Genomic DNA, 18,795 nt, shown 5'->3' with positions numbered 1-18,795 from the left:
TTGGCAATTATGCATATAAAAGGTAATCAATAGCATACATAATTTTGACTTTGCAATAGGATTTTGGTTATATGGAATTAAGAAAGCGGACATCAATTGCTTACAAGTTGCTCTTCATCTCATGGTTTCATCCAATCCCCAAGTTGCAAGATTTGGTTAACTATGTGGATAAAGAAAGATGAAAAATAACTAGAAGATGGACAAGACGTTATATAAAATTAAATCTGAAATTAAAAAGAGAATAAAAAAGAAATACTTTACTGAATATCTACTGTAAAATCCAAGCTTAAAAATTTCAAATTTCAACTTCAATCTTTACTTACAACTCAAGAGAAAAGAAAAAGTTTTTCAAAAATTTGTAATTCTCAAGTTGTGAATTAGGTCCCTATATATAAGTTAAGGAGAGTGTATTAAAAGTAATTTTAGGAAAAGAAGAGATACTTGCAAGATAAGGATGAGGAGATAGAAACCAAATAGGTAAGAGAATACTTGTAAGAAAAGAAAAGAAGGAAAGAAAGAAGGAAACCAAGAGGAAATGAGAATAGGAGAGAGTGTGTTAAGTATAGGAGAAAGAGGAGAGAGAGATTATAGAATTAATTTATAAATTTTAAAATTCAACTTAAATTCTAACTTAGCCCAAAACGATTTTTCGGCTATATCTCTCCATCCTGACCCCGGATTGACTCGAACCGATCAAGAATTAAAGATGCATCATTTTAAGTTACGATCATGACGAGCCCAATATCCAATATGTTCCGGTGAACTCATCATCTTTAAAATTACCATCATGCTCCTATACTTGCGCAAGTCCTCCCATGTCCGAATGAAAGAAGGAAACTAAGAGGAAATAGGAATGGGAGAGACAGTGTTATATATAAGAGAGAGAGGAGTGAGAGATTATAGAAGTAATTTATAAATTTTAAAATTCAACTTAGCCCAAAATGATTTTTCGGTTATATCTTTCCATCCTGACCTCAGATTGAGTCGAATAGAGAATTAAAGATGCATTATTTTAAATTACGAATGCGACGAGCCCAATATCCAATATGTTTCGATGAACTCATCTTTCAAAATTATCATCATGCCTCTACACTTGCGCAAGTCCTCCCGTGTCTGAATCTTCTTTGTTGCTCAATCTCTTGGTCAAATTTATAATTTGAAGTGAAATTTCTCATTTGCCCTTGATTGCTTTAGTGAAACTTCTTCCCATCTTGCTCTTGATCACATGTGAATTGATCACATTTAGCATATTTTATGCATATGATCTCATAATTTGCAAATAAGAGAAAATCACATTGTATAGTCACTTTTATCATTGATCTTGAATCAAAATGCTCAATTAAAATACATCATAATCAGAACACATCAAATTCTTTAAAAAATAGAGCAGAACGGGAAGTGATGCAGTGAAATTGGATCAAGGCACTTCCAAGCTGAAACAGTGATTCCATGCAGTACCTGCACAAAAGAACAAACAAGAGAGAGCGTCGAGCTAATCCAACAGGGGCACTCTCTGGTGCTATATCCGAAGACTTGTAACAAGTAATTTCAAGTAAAAAGAATCGATCCCCCTTTTTTGGGGCTTACCATGGTAGTTATAGGAAGTGGATCGTGGTTATTTATGGAGAGTCTTGTACTTGGCAAGTGTTCAATAAGGAAATGAATTCCTTGCCCTAGTAGGAGATTCCAATGATATTTCAGTTTTGATAAAGGGGTAGAGTTTTAATAGGAAATCATACCTGAATTTGTGCTCCTAGTCTAGATATGGAGTCTCTATTTAAAGAGTCTTTAGTTGAGTAAATCTCCCAACTAATTCATTTCCTTGCACAACAAAAGTTACAGTCGATTGAGGATTCAATGAGCTGATGAGAGGATCTGTTGAGCTGACGACGCGGGATTTCTGGGATCGCACCTTAATTGTTGGGGTTAGCCAAAGGTGTCATCGCCTTGAGACGCCCGAGCTGGAGGCTCTTTCTTCAGTTGCTTGAGCTAGAGGCTTGGCTATAAGATGCCCCAACTGGAGGCTTGGCTATAAGACACCCTAACTAGAGGCTCCACCATGAGACGCTAGAGTTGGAGGCTTCACCACGAGATGCCTAAGCTGGATTATAGTTCTAGGGCGATACTCCACTTCTTATTGGCATCTAAATGCTCTTGTTGTAGGGATACTTGGAGGGAAACGACAACCATATTTTATTGGTGGGAACAATTGCTTCTAAGGTTTGGGATTTTTTTCGGAAGAACAATGGACATTGATGTTATTTCAACTCAGGAACTTAGTAATAAGATCCTGTATTGGCAGTCCCGTGCTAGTATCAAGGGTATTTGCAAGTACATCACGGGCTTGTTGCCAACATTTATTGTTTGGTAATTATGGAGAGAAATAAATAGGAGAAGACATGGTGAAGGCTCACATGCATCATCTACCATCATTGAGAGAGTTAAAGATTGGATTCGTGAGATCACTTATCCCAGTAAATTTTCTACACCCCTTTCTTGGAGAGATGATCTTATTTTGTAGATATTTAAGTTAATTCCTCATATTAGTCAAGTTAAGGCTCTAGTTCCTAGATATTGGTGCCTTCCCTTTCATACTGTTAAACTAAATGTGGATGGTGCAAGTAAAGGAAATCCAGACATTAGTGGTGGGGGAGGCATTATTGGAAACAATAACAGGAATGCTAATTTTGATTCTTCCTTGATTGTGAAGCTGATTACCTAAAGATCCTGTAATTTGTGGAGTTGTTGGTAATGATTTCAGGAAGTCATCAGCTAATTTTGCTTGTGAGTCTATAATAAATTTGATTTTCTATGGTGATGATCCTCTTCTAGGTAATCTTAGTTGTATCATTCGAGAGGACAAAGCTAACTTACCCATCTTTTGAATGTAATAGTTTGAAGGTTCCTTTTCGGTTTGTATCATGCTTCTCTCTTTCCACATGTTTCCATGTTTGGGTGTATGACAATCTTCAAGACTGAGCCATAAATGGTGTATGACGATCTTCGATGAGGGCTAGTCGATTTAAGATCTCCAGAAGTGTAGCCGGGTTTGATATCGATGTGGGTCTTCAAGGGGTCCCTCCCCGACTTCATCTTTTCCGGAGTCTGCACTCTTCAGTCCATGGATTCCACGAGGGCAGCTTGAAGCAGTTTCAATGTAGTCGACATGATGACCAATGATGAAAGCTAAGTTACATGTAAATATTCGAGTGGATCCAAAAGTGACATCTAAAGTGGTAAAACCAACCAAAAGAGGTTAAAACCCAAGATATAAAGGCTAGGTGGGATTTCAGTCAAGGGCGAAATCAAGTAGAAGAGGAGTGTGAAGAAAAGTATGTACTTTATATGAATTTATGGTGATGTAATGTTTTGAAATGATGAGTGGAGTGTGAGGACTCATACGAAGAAGAAAATTAATTATAGGAAAGAAAAGTGAAATCCAACCCAAGATATATGCTTGGTGGGGGAATATAACATTGGATACATGGTTTCAAGTATTCGTCTCATATTGGTTGTATTGATCGTATCGAATTGGTATCAATTGAGATGATCCTCAATCCTTGGCCAGTTCGAATCAGTTATCCGTATCATTTTAGGGATAAAATAGTAAAAAATTAGTATTTAAAAAAAAAGAATTAAGGGTATAACCGATCGATACCCATTGATCTAATCCGATCTTGACCGATATTGATAAATATCAATACCGTTACCATCCCCTAAATCCTTGATTGGGCATGTATTGACCTCAAGGTGAGACTAGATCAGACATTGGTAGTAGAGGTCGGAGAGCGATTTGCAGTTGGGGATTGAATCCCTTCCTTCTTCAGTTGGGTGAATATTAAGGGTGTCAGTTTAGAATCAAACTAAAACGATTAATAAAAATCATATTAAATCGAAAATAATTAGTATAATTTATATTTAGAAAGGGAATCTTTGTTGGTATAGTATATATTGGTTTCTAAGGTAAAATCGTTCGATACTTATATAGATTTATAAATAAATTGTACAAAATTAATTATTTTATTAACTTAAACAAGAGTATAGATGTACATAGGATCCGGATCCTTTCCATAGGGTGCATTGCCCACAGAGGGCCTATAGAGGCTTAGGTGCACGACACGTAGAGGAAATGAATCCGACAGCCTTAAAGAAAGAAGAATGGTTTTAACCCAGTTAATCCATTCACTTCTTACTTTAACCCATACCCGACACCTTAATTCTACTAAATTGGTAGGGAGAGAGTTCTCTGATTAAGCAAGGTACTCTATAGTCTACAATCTATAGTCTATACCCTTTTGTAATAATTTTTACAATCATTTTTTTATTTAAAAAACTAATATAATAATCTCATGTGATAAAGAGTAAAGTAGGCCTTAAACTCAAAAAACCTTTTCCAATAATAATAATAATAATAGGGAGAAAGCTACTTTGTGACGTGGCCATTCCACCATTAAAAGCACGTGCTTAAAGCATCCATCCATAGGGGTAGGACGTCCTTTTGCGACTTCTAACCTCATAACAATATAACCCACAATGCACTAGTTTTTTCTAATCCATTCACTTCACTTTCATTTTAAAGTTTTTTCAATAATATCTTTCGTCTTTTCCCCTCACTTGTTTTTTCTTCTGTCGTTTTTCTTTCAATTGATTTTTTTCTTTTATTTTATTTTTTATTTTTTGTAAAATTTCAATTGATTCATGTACCCAACTAAAACAGGTGAAAATGAATCAATATTTTCGTAGCGAGAGATGAGATGTGATGAACAACGAATGGTTGAAAGTATCTGAACACATATATCAAAGGACTCTCAATCATCTAATACTCACTACACCAATTTAATGGCTGCATACAATTTTCACATTGAGTAGAAATAAAATGATACAATCCGATTTTGGTTTATTCATTCTCTACGTTGAACCAAACAGATACCATATAACAAATAACCAATCCCAAACCGATTGACACCTGTTGTACCAGCATATTAGTTTTGTCAAATGGAGCTAATTCAGTGCATGGTAGGCTTCAAATGACCTTGTTACCTGGCTTAAATTGTACTAATTACTGCTTCATGAGCCTTTAGAAGAACCTCGCCTTGGTCGGCGCTACATTCACATCAATCAGAATCGTCCTGGCAAGATTCGAGCAGTAGCTATTATAACGAGATCATAGTATGATTCCTTCGTTTTGAATACGAGAATAGGAGTAATTAGTTGTGGATAGTGGAGACGAGGATTTTCGTTCTCTGCATTTTATCTAATTCAACTTTTTCTTTGGACTTTGAACTTTGTTTCGAGTTGATTTTTTGTTCGGAAGCATCGGCATTGGTGTTCACTGGATTTGCGGTTGTTTGATAAGTAATGTGGAAACTCAATATCGCTGAAGGAGGGAGTTCATGGCTTCGGACGGTAAATAATCACGTTGGGAGGCAATTTTGGGAGTTCGATTCCAATCTTGGAACGGCGGAAGATCTTATGGAGGTGGAGAAGGCTCGTGAGCATTTCAGGGAGCATCGGTTCGAGAAGAAACACAGTTCAGATCTGCTTATGCGACTTCAGGTAACAGTGGGAGATTTGTAAAAAATGTTTAAATTTCAGTTTTCTTATGCTGCATGAAGATTCTTTTTTGTAATGGTGGATTCCTAATGAAACATTTCTCTCATTTCCATCGGTTCTACTTCCATTGGGTTCAATTTTGTTTTCAAGTTCTCTAAAAACATTGTTATTTGTTAGTGTTTCTCGGCAAATGACATATCAGAATCAAGTTTGAAGTCCTCTTTATTCTCTTCTATGTTTTACATTGTTACAGGCTTGGGTGTTGATCTAAAGTTCCAGTTCTCTTTAGATCTTCTATGTCACCTGTTCAATTAAAGCTTGCGATTCATACTCTTTTGACCGGAATAGCATACTGTTCCTGTCGCACCCTCGTTAACTGACAGAGAAATCAGTCTTTCCTGAATTATAAGACAAGTAGATTTCAAAGATTTGACCAAAATTTCTTTGGTTCTTGGTTTGACAGTCACCCATTTACTCCATCGGGTTCATAATTTTTCTGGGAAGTTTGATATTCTGGTGAAATTCCGCGTCCTTTTTGAGAATTCCTTGCTGTTTATGAAATGCAGACTCGATTTTTGTTATCCTGTTCCTATTATGAATGTTATTTCTATCTCCTAGTCGTAGTAGGACTTGAATACTCTCTGTTTAATTGGGTAAGGAATTAGGATACCTGGTTCTGCAATAAACAAATTAAAATTTCTGCCAAATGATTTATCCAGTTGACAACAACCCTTTGATGGATGCATAAGGGAAAACAAATGGTTTATAGTTATTAACCATTCTCATAACTTGTAGACATGTAGTGTTTTTAATCCTTGAGGTATTGGTATTTTACGAGAAATCTTGACAAATGACAAATATCTGTTTATTCCTTTTCAGTTCATATAACATGTAAATGGGTAAAACTATGCACCCTTTTAATCATCTTCTTTTCCACAATATAGTTTGCGAAGGAGAACCCCTGCAGGATAGACTTACCCCAGGTCAAAATAAAAGATACAGCAGATGTTACAGAGGAGGCAGTAACAACCACCTTGAGAAGGGCTATCAATTACTATTCAACTATCCAGGCACATGATGGGCATTGGTCAGGGGATTATGGTGGTCCTATGTTTCTAGTTCCTGGCTTGGTAAGTGCTCACCTGTAAATATCACCATCCCCCCACGATGGTGTCTGTATCAGTGGTATATGCTTATACATACTGCTAGACAAGCTTGGCTAAATGGGCCCTTGATTTGAGCCTTATGGTGACCAGGTCAATCTTGCTTCAGGTAGATAGGGATCCTTTGGATTCACCACATGTTAAAATATCTGGCAGACCTCAATCATCTGGCTAGCTGTATGATATTGACTTGTTTGCCATTTTCCAAGGCTTATTTTACCACGTGGTGAACTCAAACTTTTCTATTGACATTGGTTGAGGTGATGTGGGCTATGTGTGGACCTTTTTTATGACTTAATCTGCCATTGGTTGATTCAGAGCCGTGCCTAATATAAATGTATGTATCTATGAATTCGTGTGAATAGATTTTGCAGGTGATCCACCTTGCTAAGTTTGGCTGCTTTATTTGAGCCACATGAAGCTGATGTATCCACTCTAGCCTCTGGATACATACGGAATACTTCGGGTTGGCTGCATCCCTATATGGCCCAACATGTATTTTGAAACAAAACAGAGACACTCACTATTGTGTGTGTTCTCTACACTTTTAATTAGTAATGCTTTCTAACTCTTTGATGGCACAGGTTATTACATTATCTATCACAGGAGCACTAAATGCTGTCGCATCAAAAGAACATCAGCGGGAGATTCGCCGATATCTTTACAATCATCAGGCAAGAAGAATCTCCTGCAATTTTGCAACATTTTTTCAATTTGCTGCTTCTTCTTCCTTTTTTGCCTTTATGCATTCCTTGTTAATGGATGCATGGAAATTTCTGACAATTGAGAAATGTAATTCATAGAATGAAGATGGGGGTTGGGGCTTACATATTGAGGGCCCAAGCACCATGTTTGGTACGGTTTTGAACTATGTTACGTTGAGGTTGCTTGGTGAAGGAGCTGATGATGGACAAGGGGCAATGGAGAAAGGACGTAAATGGATTCTGGACCATGGTGGTGCAACTTCAATAACATCCTGGGGGAAAATGTGGCTTTCAGTATGACAACTAACCTTTGTTTTGTTGCATTGTTCAGCAGGACCAATGTCCGATGGTTTTTAGATATACTTTAGCTGATATTGTCCTCTCTGATGGTAACAGGTACTTGGAGTATTTGAATGGTCCGGCAACAATCCGCTGCCTCCAGAGATATGGCTATTACCTTATCTTATTCCTTTCCATCCAGGTTTGTCCAAATTACTCTTTCTTTGCTTATAATTTTTCATTTGTGGAATCAGATAAGAGTGGAAATTTAAAGAATAAATGCTATTCTGTCAGCTGCTATTTTTTTGTCACTCTTGAGTTACTTTTTTATCAGGAGTATTATGGATCATATTGTAGTTCCAGAATTTTCTTTTCTTTTATTGGCTTAAGCTAGTCATAGGAGTTTATATGGGCCCAGAAATGATGGCTCGATGGGGGGAAAATATGGATACTGCTGGTGTGGCTGGTTCTTCGCCATTGGTCTACATCAATATATATCTCCATGTCAACATTGTCATGCTCCTCATCTGGTTTGAACCTGCGATGCATGCCTCTGGTATAACCTGCACGTGTGGGGCATGTGCACCACGGTTGGCATCGTGGGCAGCATGATCAAATTGAGTCTCTCCTATGAATCTGATAGGCTTACGCTCCACCTCTGCCTGTTCATACTCCTCTTGAAGATTTGCATATCTATCTCCACCACCTCCCACCATCATCTCCAGCAATAGAAGGAGGCGGTGTGTGAGTGGGGCCACTGGAATGTGACCAGTCAACTTCCTCAATATCCCTACCAGTCTGGGACTCAAAAGTGTTTGGGTGTCTGTGTGTGGACTCGACCCCCTTGAGAAGACATGAACTCGCTAACATTGGGCCCCATCTAACTAGTAATCTTAGGGTTGGGCCTACCACTTGCCTAATCCATCGTTGGGTCATCATGATCCCTCATGCACTTGTATAAGGGAAGTACATTGATAGAATTAAGACAAGCAATAGGAGAGAGGGTCTCAAACTAATCCACACCATAGGTCTGAGTATAACCCTTTGCAACCAAATGAGCCTTGAGCCGTTCAACTGACCCATCTAGATTGTACTTAACGGCGTACACCCAACGACACCGCATAAAATCCTTCCTGGAGGGAAATCCACCAAAGTCCATGTCTAGTGAGAAATCAAGGCATCCATTTTTGTTTCAATAGCCACTTTCCACCTGGGATGAGAGAAAGCCTTATGATGAGTTTTAGGAATAGAGTTGGTTGATAAGGAGAAGGCAAAGTTATGTGATGGAGATGGGAGGCGAGATATAGAAATAAAATTCTCTATGATAAGCATTCATGAATTTTTGAGTGCAAGAACGGGTATCTTTGCAAAGAGCAACAGGTAAGTCATCAAGAGATAGGGATGAAGTAGGAGCTTAAACTAGAGGTTCAGATCGTATGGTGGGATAAAAATAGGTAGAACCGAAGTGGACTTCACTGTCTTCTTACGTCATTGATTCACTTTCAATGGTGCATATAATGTAGCAGTTGGAGCATCATCAAAAGGCACAAGAGTAGGAATAGGAGGTGCACAAATATCTGTGTCAAGGGAAAATCTAGTTGTAGGAAGAGAAAAATATGGAGTATTTTTCAAAAAATGTAACATTAGCACTGACAAACTGCTGATGAATAAGATCATAACACTTGTACAATTACTAAGTTCTAGAGTAACCAAGAAAAACACACTTGATAAGCTCTAGGAGTCAAATTATCAACCTCAAGTTGTAAATTATGAACAAAGCACACACGACCAAAAACGACAAAGAAAATTTAGGTGATTTTGGAAACAAAGTAGAAAAAGGGAATGGTTAGCTAGTACGGGAAAGGGCATTCGGTTAATAAAATAACAAGAGGTGAGTACCATGAGCTGAATAAAAGACACATCTATCAAAAAATGTGTGGGAACATACACATGAATCATGAGAGACCGAGAAACCTCCAATAAATGTTTAATCTTTCATTCAACAGCCCCAATTTGTGGGGTGTATATAACGATAATTCGTTTGATGAATCATACCATGAGCCGAACAAAAGACACATCTATCATGAATGCTTGTCCTTGTTTGAAGGTTCTGAAAAATAGAATAAGAGGGATAGAAGGTGACAGAACAATTAAGAGATTTAGTAAGTTGACTGACAGATAAAAGGTGACAGAACAGTTAAGAGATTTAGTAAGTTGACTAACGGATAAAAGACGTAAAGGTACCAACTATATGGTTGTAATTGCCACAAAAGGAACATTGTCTGGAGGATAGGTCTGTTTTGTGTCCACCTGAAAGCGACCACCTGTACCATGAGTCCACGACCTTGACCTTCCCATGAGCCACAACCTCTCCCAAAAAAGGTTGAACCTCGGACATGATTAGCTACAAACATAGAACCTTCCTTAGGAGAGGGTGATATGTCAGCTTTGGAAGGAGTAACAATACGCTGAAAACGGGCGAAGCTCTCATTCAGAAAAGGCACTTCTTCCTAGAAAGCAACTGGAGTTTAATAGAATGATAATAAAATTTGTCCCAGCCATTACTTTGCAACTTGAAATTCAACCTGCTGAATTTTCAACTGTTCCAGATCAGTATTAAGGGGCTGATGAATATTGAGCTCCTCATAAATACCCTTTAAAACACTGAAGTTCTCATTCAAAGATTTTCCCCTTTTTTGAAGTTAACTTTTTTTTGTCATACACATCATAAATACAGGACATGTTCTTCTTCTGGAAGAAGCTTTCCTTTAAATATTCCCAAACTCTTTTGGCGGTAGTGTGGAACATGATGTTGGTGGCAATAGGGGGTCCATACTGTTAAATTTTTTTTCATACGATGTCATTCTCATGCATCCACTCCTCGTAGGCTTTATCAATAGAAGGTTCTTTGGAATCAACGGAAGTTGGTGCAGATGTGAGATACTTCAACTTCCCTTTAGCATTAATGTAAACCTTAACTGCCTGAGCCCATAAAAGATAATTAGAAACTCCATCGAGTTTGATAGTGGTGATCTGGACATTTACATTGTCTTGAGGTAGGTTTGGGATCAGCCATCATGCACATCAGGAACAATTAAAGTAATATATCAATACCACTTCTGGCCAGCAAATATGCCTTGTTAATAAAAAAAAGTGGTATGCAACTTGCCAACTTCTGAGAGGTCTCCAAGCCTGGAGATATGTAGTACAGTAGTAGGGGATACAAATCCTATAAGGCAGCACTAATCTGATAAGAACCCATGGAACAGCAGCACAAAATATCAAAGATAACCTTGAAAAACCCAGAATTTGGGTGATATGTAATAGCAGCTAAATCTGGTGTCAGATGGATGCCAGAGGAGGATCGAAGGACATACTATAGAGGGGGGACAATGCTCTAAAACCTTAGATCTGTTGGTCGGTAGGACATGTATTAATTCCAAAAGTCGATGTGAAAAAGCTGCACCAAACAGAGTGTCGCATAGCAGTAGGGATAAAATGATTACCGAGAATCAAAAGCTCTGATTGGCACCAAGCATGGATCGAGAATCAGGAGCTCTGTTCTGCCCCAAACTTGGATCGAGTAGCCTTACCAGAAAGTGAAGAACTGATTACAGTCGCTCTGATACCATGTAGCAAAAGAGAGACAAATAACCAGTCCACGCAAAGCTTGAAGAAGAGTGAGAGATAAGAAGAAAAAAAGACAATGGAAGAATACGAGGAGATAAGCTGAAGCACGATAAAGAGACAATGGAAGCAGAAGAGGAGAGAAGCTGAACCATGATAAATTCAGTATATTGCTATCATGGTCCTCCTCCCAACACTTATTAACAATAGCTAATGGACTTTTAGCAGGAAACCTACTATGAGTACAAGTCTGATTACCAGGAAGGAACTAAATTAAAAACAAACTCTATGACTTAACAGACCATGACAGGAACACTCCCTATCTGGTCAATAGCAACTTAAATAGACTAAGGCCCTCTTTGGTATCATTTATATTTTTTATTTTTACTCACAAAAACGAGTTTGCTTGCATTTGGTATCATTTAAGAGCATGTTTCTATTTTTTAAAAAAAAATTGAAAAAACCCAAAAACCATAGGGTCGAGAGTCATTTATAATTTATGGCTACAAATTATTTTTGTTTTTGTGCTCAACTTTAATGAGCATGTGCTAATAATTCCCAAAATCAAGGGTAGAAATGTCATTTCATCCTTTAATTAGAAATACATGACCTGCTCACCCTCTCTCCCCTTTCCTGTGTGCAGTACCCTCGTGCTCACTACTTGGCCCCACCTACCCGCCACCATCACCCCTGCAACTACCCCTCCCCCGACTCATCCTTCTTCTTCTTCTTGCAACCCCATCTGACCCTTCCCCTTCTTATTCTTCCTGAAATCCCACCCAAAAAGAAAAATCAAGCTTCTTGGAAGTTCAGAAATTGTGCTAGTACCATCTTCAATACCTAGTCTTCAATCCATTTTTCAGAATCAACTACTCAGCAGTGGTTTGAAGCAATCCCAGACCCAAATGGTTTTTATCTTTGGATGGATTCTTCTTTGGATTGCTTGACCAAACCCTACAAATAGGGTAAAAGCAAGAAATACTTCGCAGAGCATATCGTCTTCTGCCCATAAATATGGAACATGAATGCGTTACAAAGATCTAATCTCCCTTTGTGGAGATGGATGGAATTACAGGAAGCATCGAGAGTGTTGTACTGCAAGAGAGTCCCGAGGAAGAGGAGTCTTCACCGTGTGGAATGGGAATATGCTTCAAATAGAAAATTGAGCTTCTTTTGAGTGTGAACTTCTTCAATTCTTACCAAGTCAATAAAAAGAAAGATAGAAGAAGATGGCCACTCAAATACAGGACGGTTCTCAAGTAATTCGTGTTACTTTCCCCTTACAAAGGGAAAGGGGGATGTGTAAGATAGTGGAAGAGGGGGAGAGGAGAAAATGTGAGATACGTGATTGACAGGGGGTGGGGGCTGGGGAGAGATTTTAGGGGAATGGGAGAGAAAATAGAGAATCTGATTTCATTTTTAGACTTGATCATATCTTTCTCCCTAGATCTCTTGCCCTACATAAATAGCAGATAGATTTTAGGGGGAGGTATTTTGCTACCAGTGTTGGTAGCCTCATAAATGGTGGAGAGAGGTGGTTTCGGCAACAATATGCGTAGTAGTTCTAGTGAAGTCTATGCAGCAGCTTGGATCCTCATGCGCTGGATGCTAATTGCACATGGAGCAGCATGGTTGAGATGATGAGTGAAGGGGGAATCCCTTCACCCGTTACTTAGAATTATTTATTCCAGTGTATTTACCAAACCATTTCTCACTCCATACTCTATTATGTCTTAATGTTTACCAAACGGTTTTTAGTTTTTGATAAAAATGGTTTTCATTAATGATTTTTTTAAATAGGAAAATATCAAAAATAAAAATGATGCCAAAAAAAGCCTCAAACAGAGTACCACAGGGTCAGTAATAACCCTTCGGTAAATATATTAACACTTAGTTTCAAATCGGAAATCACAACCTAAATTAGAAAAAAACAGTTCATGCACTTTCCTGGGATTAAATCTATATTTGTTCGAAAGAAAACTAGTCCTAAATATAAGAACACTTGTCACTAGTCATCATGGTCTCTGTGCCAAATGTGATTCTCACTCATGCATGCAGTCCTTGCATGATGACTCATTTTATTAATGGGTAGTTTTTGGTGTCACAACTGTTTGTGACATTCTGGAAGTCACAAGACAGATCTGAGCTATCCATTTTCGTGGGTTTCCCTATATAAAGCGTTTGTTCCTGCTCAGAGTTGGGAGAGTGCACAATAATGGTTAGTGTGCTCGAACACATGCATGGACATACGCGAGATGAATGCCAATACATGATGGGTATTTGATTGAATTAGACTCTTGGAGTTTGACACTTGGCTAATCTAGACCATGCCCTCTATATCCAATGATCGGAGTGGACACATCATTTGTCTACATGGCAGAATAGGTGTCTTGTGAGGTTTGGAGAAATAACAGACCCTTATGACAATACTATTTCAGATTTATTAATTAACTTGCCCAAACTTGAATTCCTAATTCTACATCCAGCTTTAATTTTCCTTTCTTATTTTTTGTCTCAACAGGAAGGATGTGGTGCCACTGCAGAATGGTTTATTTACCTATGTCATACTTATATGGGAAGAGATTTGTTGGTCCGATCACACCAACAGTTTTATCTTTGAGAAAAGAGCTTTATCCAGTGCCCTATGACGAAATAGATTGGAATAAAGCACGCAATCTTTGTGCAAAGGTCTGTAACTTCTAGCAACACTAGTCCTACTAGAACTTTGACGTATATAGTGCCTTTTGTTATCTTTTATCCTGTGTTGTTTGGGTATTATAATTTATAATCCATCCTCATGCATGCTCTCTTTAGTGCGCTCTTAGAATGGTGGAAGAGGAAGGGAAGAAAATGATTCAGATCTGGCTTTGATCAGCTCATCTTCCCTCTGGTCGTAGTTGTTAGACTGGGGTTTCCTTTTCGTAGGCTCCATTTGTTTCAATGGAAAATATCATAGTGGTCAAGGTGACAAGGCAACCTAAGGCGGTGGAGGGGTGCCTAACACTCAGGTGACAAGGCACCTTATTTTTTTTCTCTTTTTTATTTAGTATGCTACATATACCTTGTATCATAAAAAATCAACATTACACCATAGTAAGTACATAAAAAATCAACATTTAAAGAAATGCTCTTGTTCTCTAATAAGCTTGACTGGTCAAATGATTTTATTTTATATGAGAGTTTTTGTATTAGGTAGAGCACAAAACCGGCTTTCTAACAAGGCGATGATTACTTCAACCTAAATAGTAATGACAAAGTTATGTTCTAGTCAAACTTATTTTAAAGTGCATGAACGCTTTTAAAATCGCTTGAATGAAAATAATTTTATGGACATCAAAACAAAAGATTATTTTTCCGTACTTTGGTTTTTAGCAATGCTTTCCCATGATAAGATTTATGAAATTTTCATAATTGATAATAACCCCAGAATTTGAAAGTTGAAAATTGCCCTTACAACAAAAAATCCCATTTTTGTTCTTAGACAGGGGGATTGACTTTTTATACTTTTGGAATTTGATTTTTAAATTTTTTTTTTTTTTTTTTTGGGATTAAAATAGGGGGTGTTTTCTTATTGATGTAGAATATCTTAAGTAGATAAAATAACAAATATAAAAACATTTACTTGTCATTAATAAGTGATTTGCCTTGCAGTAAAGCAATAGTCCCCTAAACCCTAACTAGGCTGCCTGGATGCCTAGGTGTTGCCTTGACAACTATGAAAAATATCCTTAAGGATTTGTCTTGGGGGAAAAAAAAATTTGAATAGGAGATGAAAACAAAAATTATTCCCCTGATATGCAACACAAAAATTTGGAAAAGAGCTACCAATTTAAATTTCTTGATGTTTTCTTAAAAAAGAATTGATAGTATTTTGTTCATTCATATAGTTGGTTCCCATTAAGGACAGTGCCCCCACTATATGGTTGGATTCTTTCCTCAGTGGGCAATGCTCACAAATTTTCCTTTTTTATATACAATTAAAAAAATTTGAAAAAGGAGTGAAAAATGACAATTGAGAAAGTAATACTAAATCAATTTTATAACTGCAAACTGATTTTCATAGAAAATATTTATGTTGAAATAAATAGAGTCTTGGGAGATCTTCATATTGACTATCGATGGTTAGATGTTTCATTAGAATATCTAGGACATCTTGACATTATAGTATAAGGGTGAATTAAGGGGAAGACATGGATGGATTAGTGCAGGGCTTGGGTCAGGATGAAAAGATTATTATAGGAGGTAACTTGAACGGACATTCTGGGAGGGATTGTCGAGGTTACTAAGATGTATATGGAGGGTATGTAGTTAGGGAGAGGAACAAGGATGGAATATCAATTTTAGACTTTGCGGTAGCTTATGATCTACCAATTTTGAACACTTCCTTTGAAAAGAGAGGAGCAGTTAGTTAATTACAAAAGTGGACAGCATAATATTCAAATACATTTCTTCCTAACTAAAAGGTCTGATGGATTGTTGTGTATGGATTGTAAAGTTATACCTGGAGAGAGCCATACCTCTCAACATAGACTGGTGGTCTTGGATATGCATCTCAATTCATAGACACTTAAGATAGGGAAGCATGTTTTCCCTAAGGTAAGATGGTGGAGATTAAAAGGAGATGCCTTGGATTCATTTACTAATAAAGTGGTTAAACAAGGAAAGTGGGATAGTGAGGGAGACACCAATACTATGTGGACTGAGATGACGGCTTGTATTAAGATTTAAGAAGGTTGCTGAAGAAGTCTTAGGGGAATCAAAGGCCATTTGTTAGGTCCATAGGGAGATTTGGTGGTGGGATGAGGAGGTCCAGGCTACCATTAAGTATGAGAATGATATTTTTAAGAGTTTTTTTTTTAGGTGAATAAATAATTCATTACCAAAGAGGAAAAAATGAATACAATGGCTTTGTAAGAGGGGAGAGAAAAAGCAAAGGACAAACCCTCAAGGAACAAGGGAGGGTGTCCTAAGCAAAGAGGGGGAGAGTCCTAAGACAAAATAATATGACTATTCCTAGGAGAGGCAATACAAGTGGAAGAAACACTAGAAATCTTTTCTTTGACATCAAAAGAGATGGATTCCCAAATCCACCTAAGAGGACGAGATTTGGAAGTCCATTTTCTAAGGTTATGTTCCATCCAAATTTGGTTGATGGGCATAAAAGGCAAGCTTGCGAAGTTAAAAAGGGATACTATGTTGCCAGAAACGAAGTTAGGAAGATTGTGTGGAAATCAAGGGCAAAGAAATATTATGACCTTTATAATAATCTAAACACAAAGGAAGGGGAAAAAATATTTATCAAATAGCCAAAATGAGAGATATAAAGAGTAGAGATTTCGATTAAGTCAGGTGCATCAAAGGTGATGATGGTAGACTGCTAGTAAGGGATAAAGATATTATGTAGAGATGGGGTGATTAGTTTTGCAAGCTACTAAATTGAGACAACTCGAGTAGGATTAGCCTGGAAGAGTGCATTTTTCGCTAGGACACCACACGCTATAGATATATACGAAAGATTGAAGTGACTGAAGTTAAAGAAGCTTTAGGAAAGATGAAAGCATGTAAGAGACCAGGCCTAGAAAATGTTCCAATAAAAGTGTGGAAGAGCATTGGATTATGTGGGGTATCATGGTTAACCAACGTTTTTAGAGTACGGAAATGCCGGATGAGTGATAGAGAAGCACGGTAGTCCTGATCTACAAAAAAAGGGGATATCCATGATTGCAACAACTATAGAGGCATAAAACTAATGAGTTATACTATGAAGCTATGGGAGAAGGTTATTGAAGCCTACCTGAGAAGAGAAATTACCATTTCAGAGAACTAATTTGGTTTTGTGCCAGGTAGATCTAGAACATAAGGTATTTTTGCTGAGGAAACTCATGGAAACCTTTAGAGCTAGCAAAAGGACCTCCATATGGCCTTTGTTGACCTATAAAGGGCCTATGACAGAGTCCCAATAGTTAAGTAAATATGTGGATGTAATTAAAGATATGTGTGATGGCTTGGTGACTAGTGTGATAACTAAGGGTGGGTAAGGTAGTGAAGTCCCAATAGCTATTGGGACTGCCATAGGCCTCCCCCTCATCTTGGCCAGGCTTACTGCCCACCATTGCTCCCCTATTCTTGACCAATTGAGAAAGAAGCTTTAGTTGTGGATAGGAAGTCTCCCCGCCTATGTTGGAAGGCTTGAGCTTGTCAGATTTGTGCTCCATTCTATGTACCTCAATTGGTTCGACGTGCTCGCTCTTCCTGATTCCACCATTAAGTCCATTGAGAGACTCCTTTGCTACTTTATTTGGAAAAGAGCTGATTCTTCTAAATTTTTATATCCTCTCAGTTGGGCTTCCATCTATCTTCCCAAATTTGAGGAGGTCTTGGATTGGGAAGAATCACAGAGGTCAATACTGTAGGTATCCTCAAGCTTATTTGGAATATCATCTCTATACAGAAAAACATTTGGATCTCTTAGGTATGCTCATACCTTCTAAAAAACGACTCTCTTTGGTCACCCTCCTTCTCCTGGATCTGGCGAAAGATCCTTAGCATTAGGAATCTTTCCCTTGGAGCCATTTCCACCTCCATTGGAAATGGTTTCTCCACCTCCCTCTGGCTGGACCCATGTTAGCCCTTTGGTGTCCTTCATTCCCTTGTTACTCCGGGAGTGATTTTCTCCTCTGGCCTGGGCAAAAGTGCCACTGTTGCCTTTATCTTGGATAACGGAATTTGGTGCCTTCCTATCTCCCCCTCCTCTTGCTGCCATTTGGTTCGCCTTCCTTCCCCTTCCTTCTAGGCTCGATGGGAGTGAGGACAAAATCATCCGGCCCCCCTCCCCCACTGGTTCTTTTAGATTCTTCTCCGACTGGGACTTCGTCAGATCCAAGGGTCCCCTTGTTCCTTTATGCAAATATGTCTGGATTAAAGGCCACATACCCCACCATAGCTTTATTGCTTGGTGTGCCCTCTCCAACTGCCTTCTTACGTAGTCCTTCCTTATCCATCGACATATTCAGGTTCCTCCTTCTTGTGGTCTTTGTTGGAATGGTACTGAAGATGCTGATCACCTTTTCTTCTTCTGTCCCTTTCTTTGTCATCTAGATGAAAGTCCTTAAGCATTGCTGGCCATCTAATAGAAGAGCACTTACCCTTGCTAGAGAATGGATTTAGGTAGATATGACTTTTGCTGTTCCTCCATTTGCGACACTGATGGGAAGCTTGTCTTCTTCTCCACCATTAGTCGGGTGGCCCATATTTGGATGGAGCGGAATCTTTGTAGATGGACTTCTAACTCTCGTTCCTTTAACAAGATTTGGAAAGCAATCTACTTTGATATCCGCTTCAAACTTGGTTATCTCCCCCATTGTCTTGTATCTGATTCCCCAAGTATCTGGCTTATTATTGTATACTGGGGTCTTCCCCCCTCCATCTTGTCACTCCCCTTGAGATGGCCACTTTTTGCCTTTGTTTGG

At 38.2% G+C, this 18,795-nt stretch overlaps 1 protein-coding gene across 2 annotated transcripts in view; it reads left to right on the top strand.

Moving 5' to 3' along the window:
* Window positions 1-4,993: 4,993 nt before the first annotated feature.
* The window catches only part of LOC122073767 (cycloartenol synthase), a 47,761-nt gene continuing 33,959 nt past the window's right edge, over window positions 4,994-18,795 (top strand). The window contains exons 1-6 of one of the 2 annotated variants that reach the window (XM_042638396.1): window positions 4,994-5,556; window positions 6,498-6,683; window positions 7,301-7,390; window positions 7,520-7,714; window positions 7,817-7,901; window positions 13,848-14,014. In XM_042638396.1, coding sequence (XP_042494330.1) covers window positions 5,359-5,556; window positions 6,498-6,683; window positions 7,301-7,390; window positions 7,520-7,714; window positions 7,817-7,901; window positions 13,848-14,014 — 921 coding nt within the window. In that variant the 5' untranslated portion in view covers window positions 4,994-5,358. The remainder of the gene's footprint in view (window positions 5,557-6,497; window positions 6,684-7,300; window positions 7,391-7,519; window positions 7,715-7,816; window positions 7,902-13,847; window positions 14,015-18,795) is intronic. The other variant, XM_042638395.1, reaches the window with a different exon arrangement.

Source organism: Macadamia integrifolia, chromosome 3, assembly GCF_013358625.1.
Source record: "Macadamia integrifolia cultivar HAES 741 chromosome 3, SCU_Mint_v3, whole genome shotgun sequence".
NCBI lineage: Eukaryota > Viridiplantae > Streptophyta > Magnoliopsida > Proteales > Proteaceae > Macadamia > Macadamia integrifolia.
The sequence above is the reverse complement of the archived record's forward strand: the minus strand, read 5'-3'. Positions and strand labels throughout refer to the sequence as shown.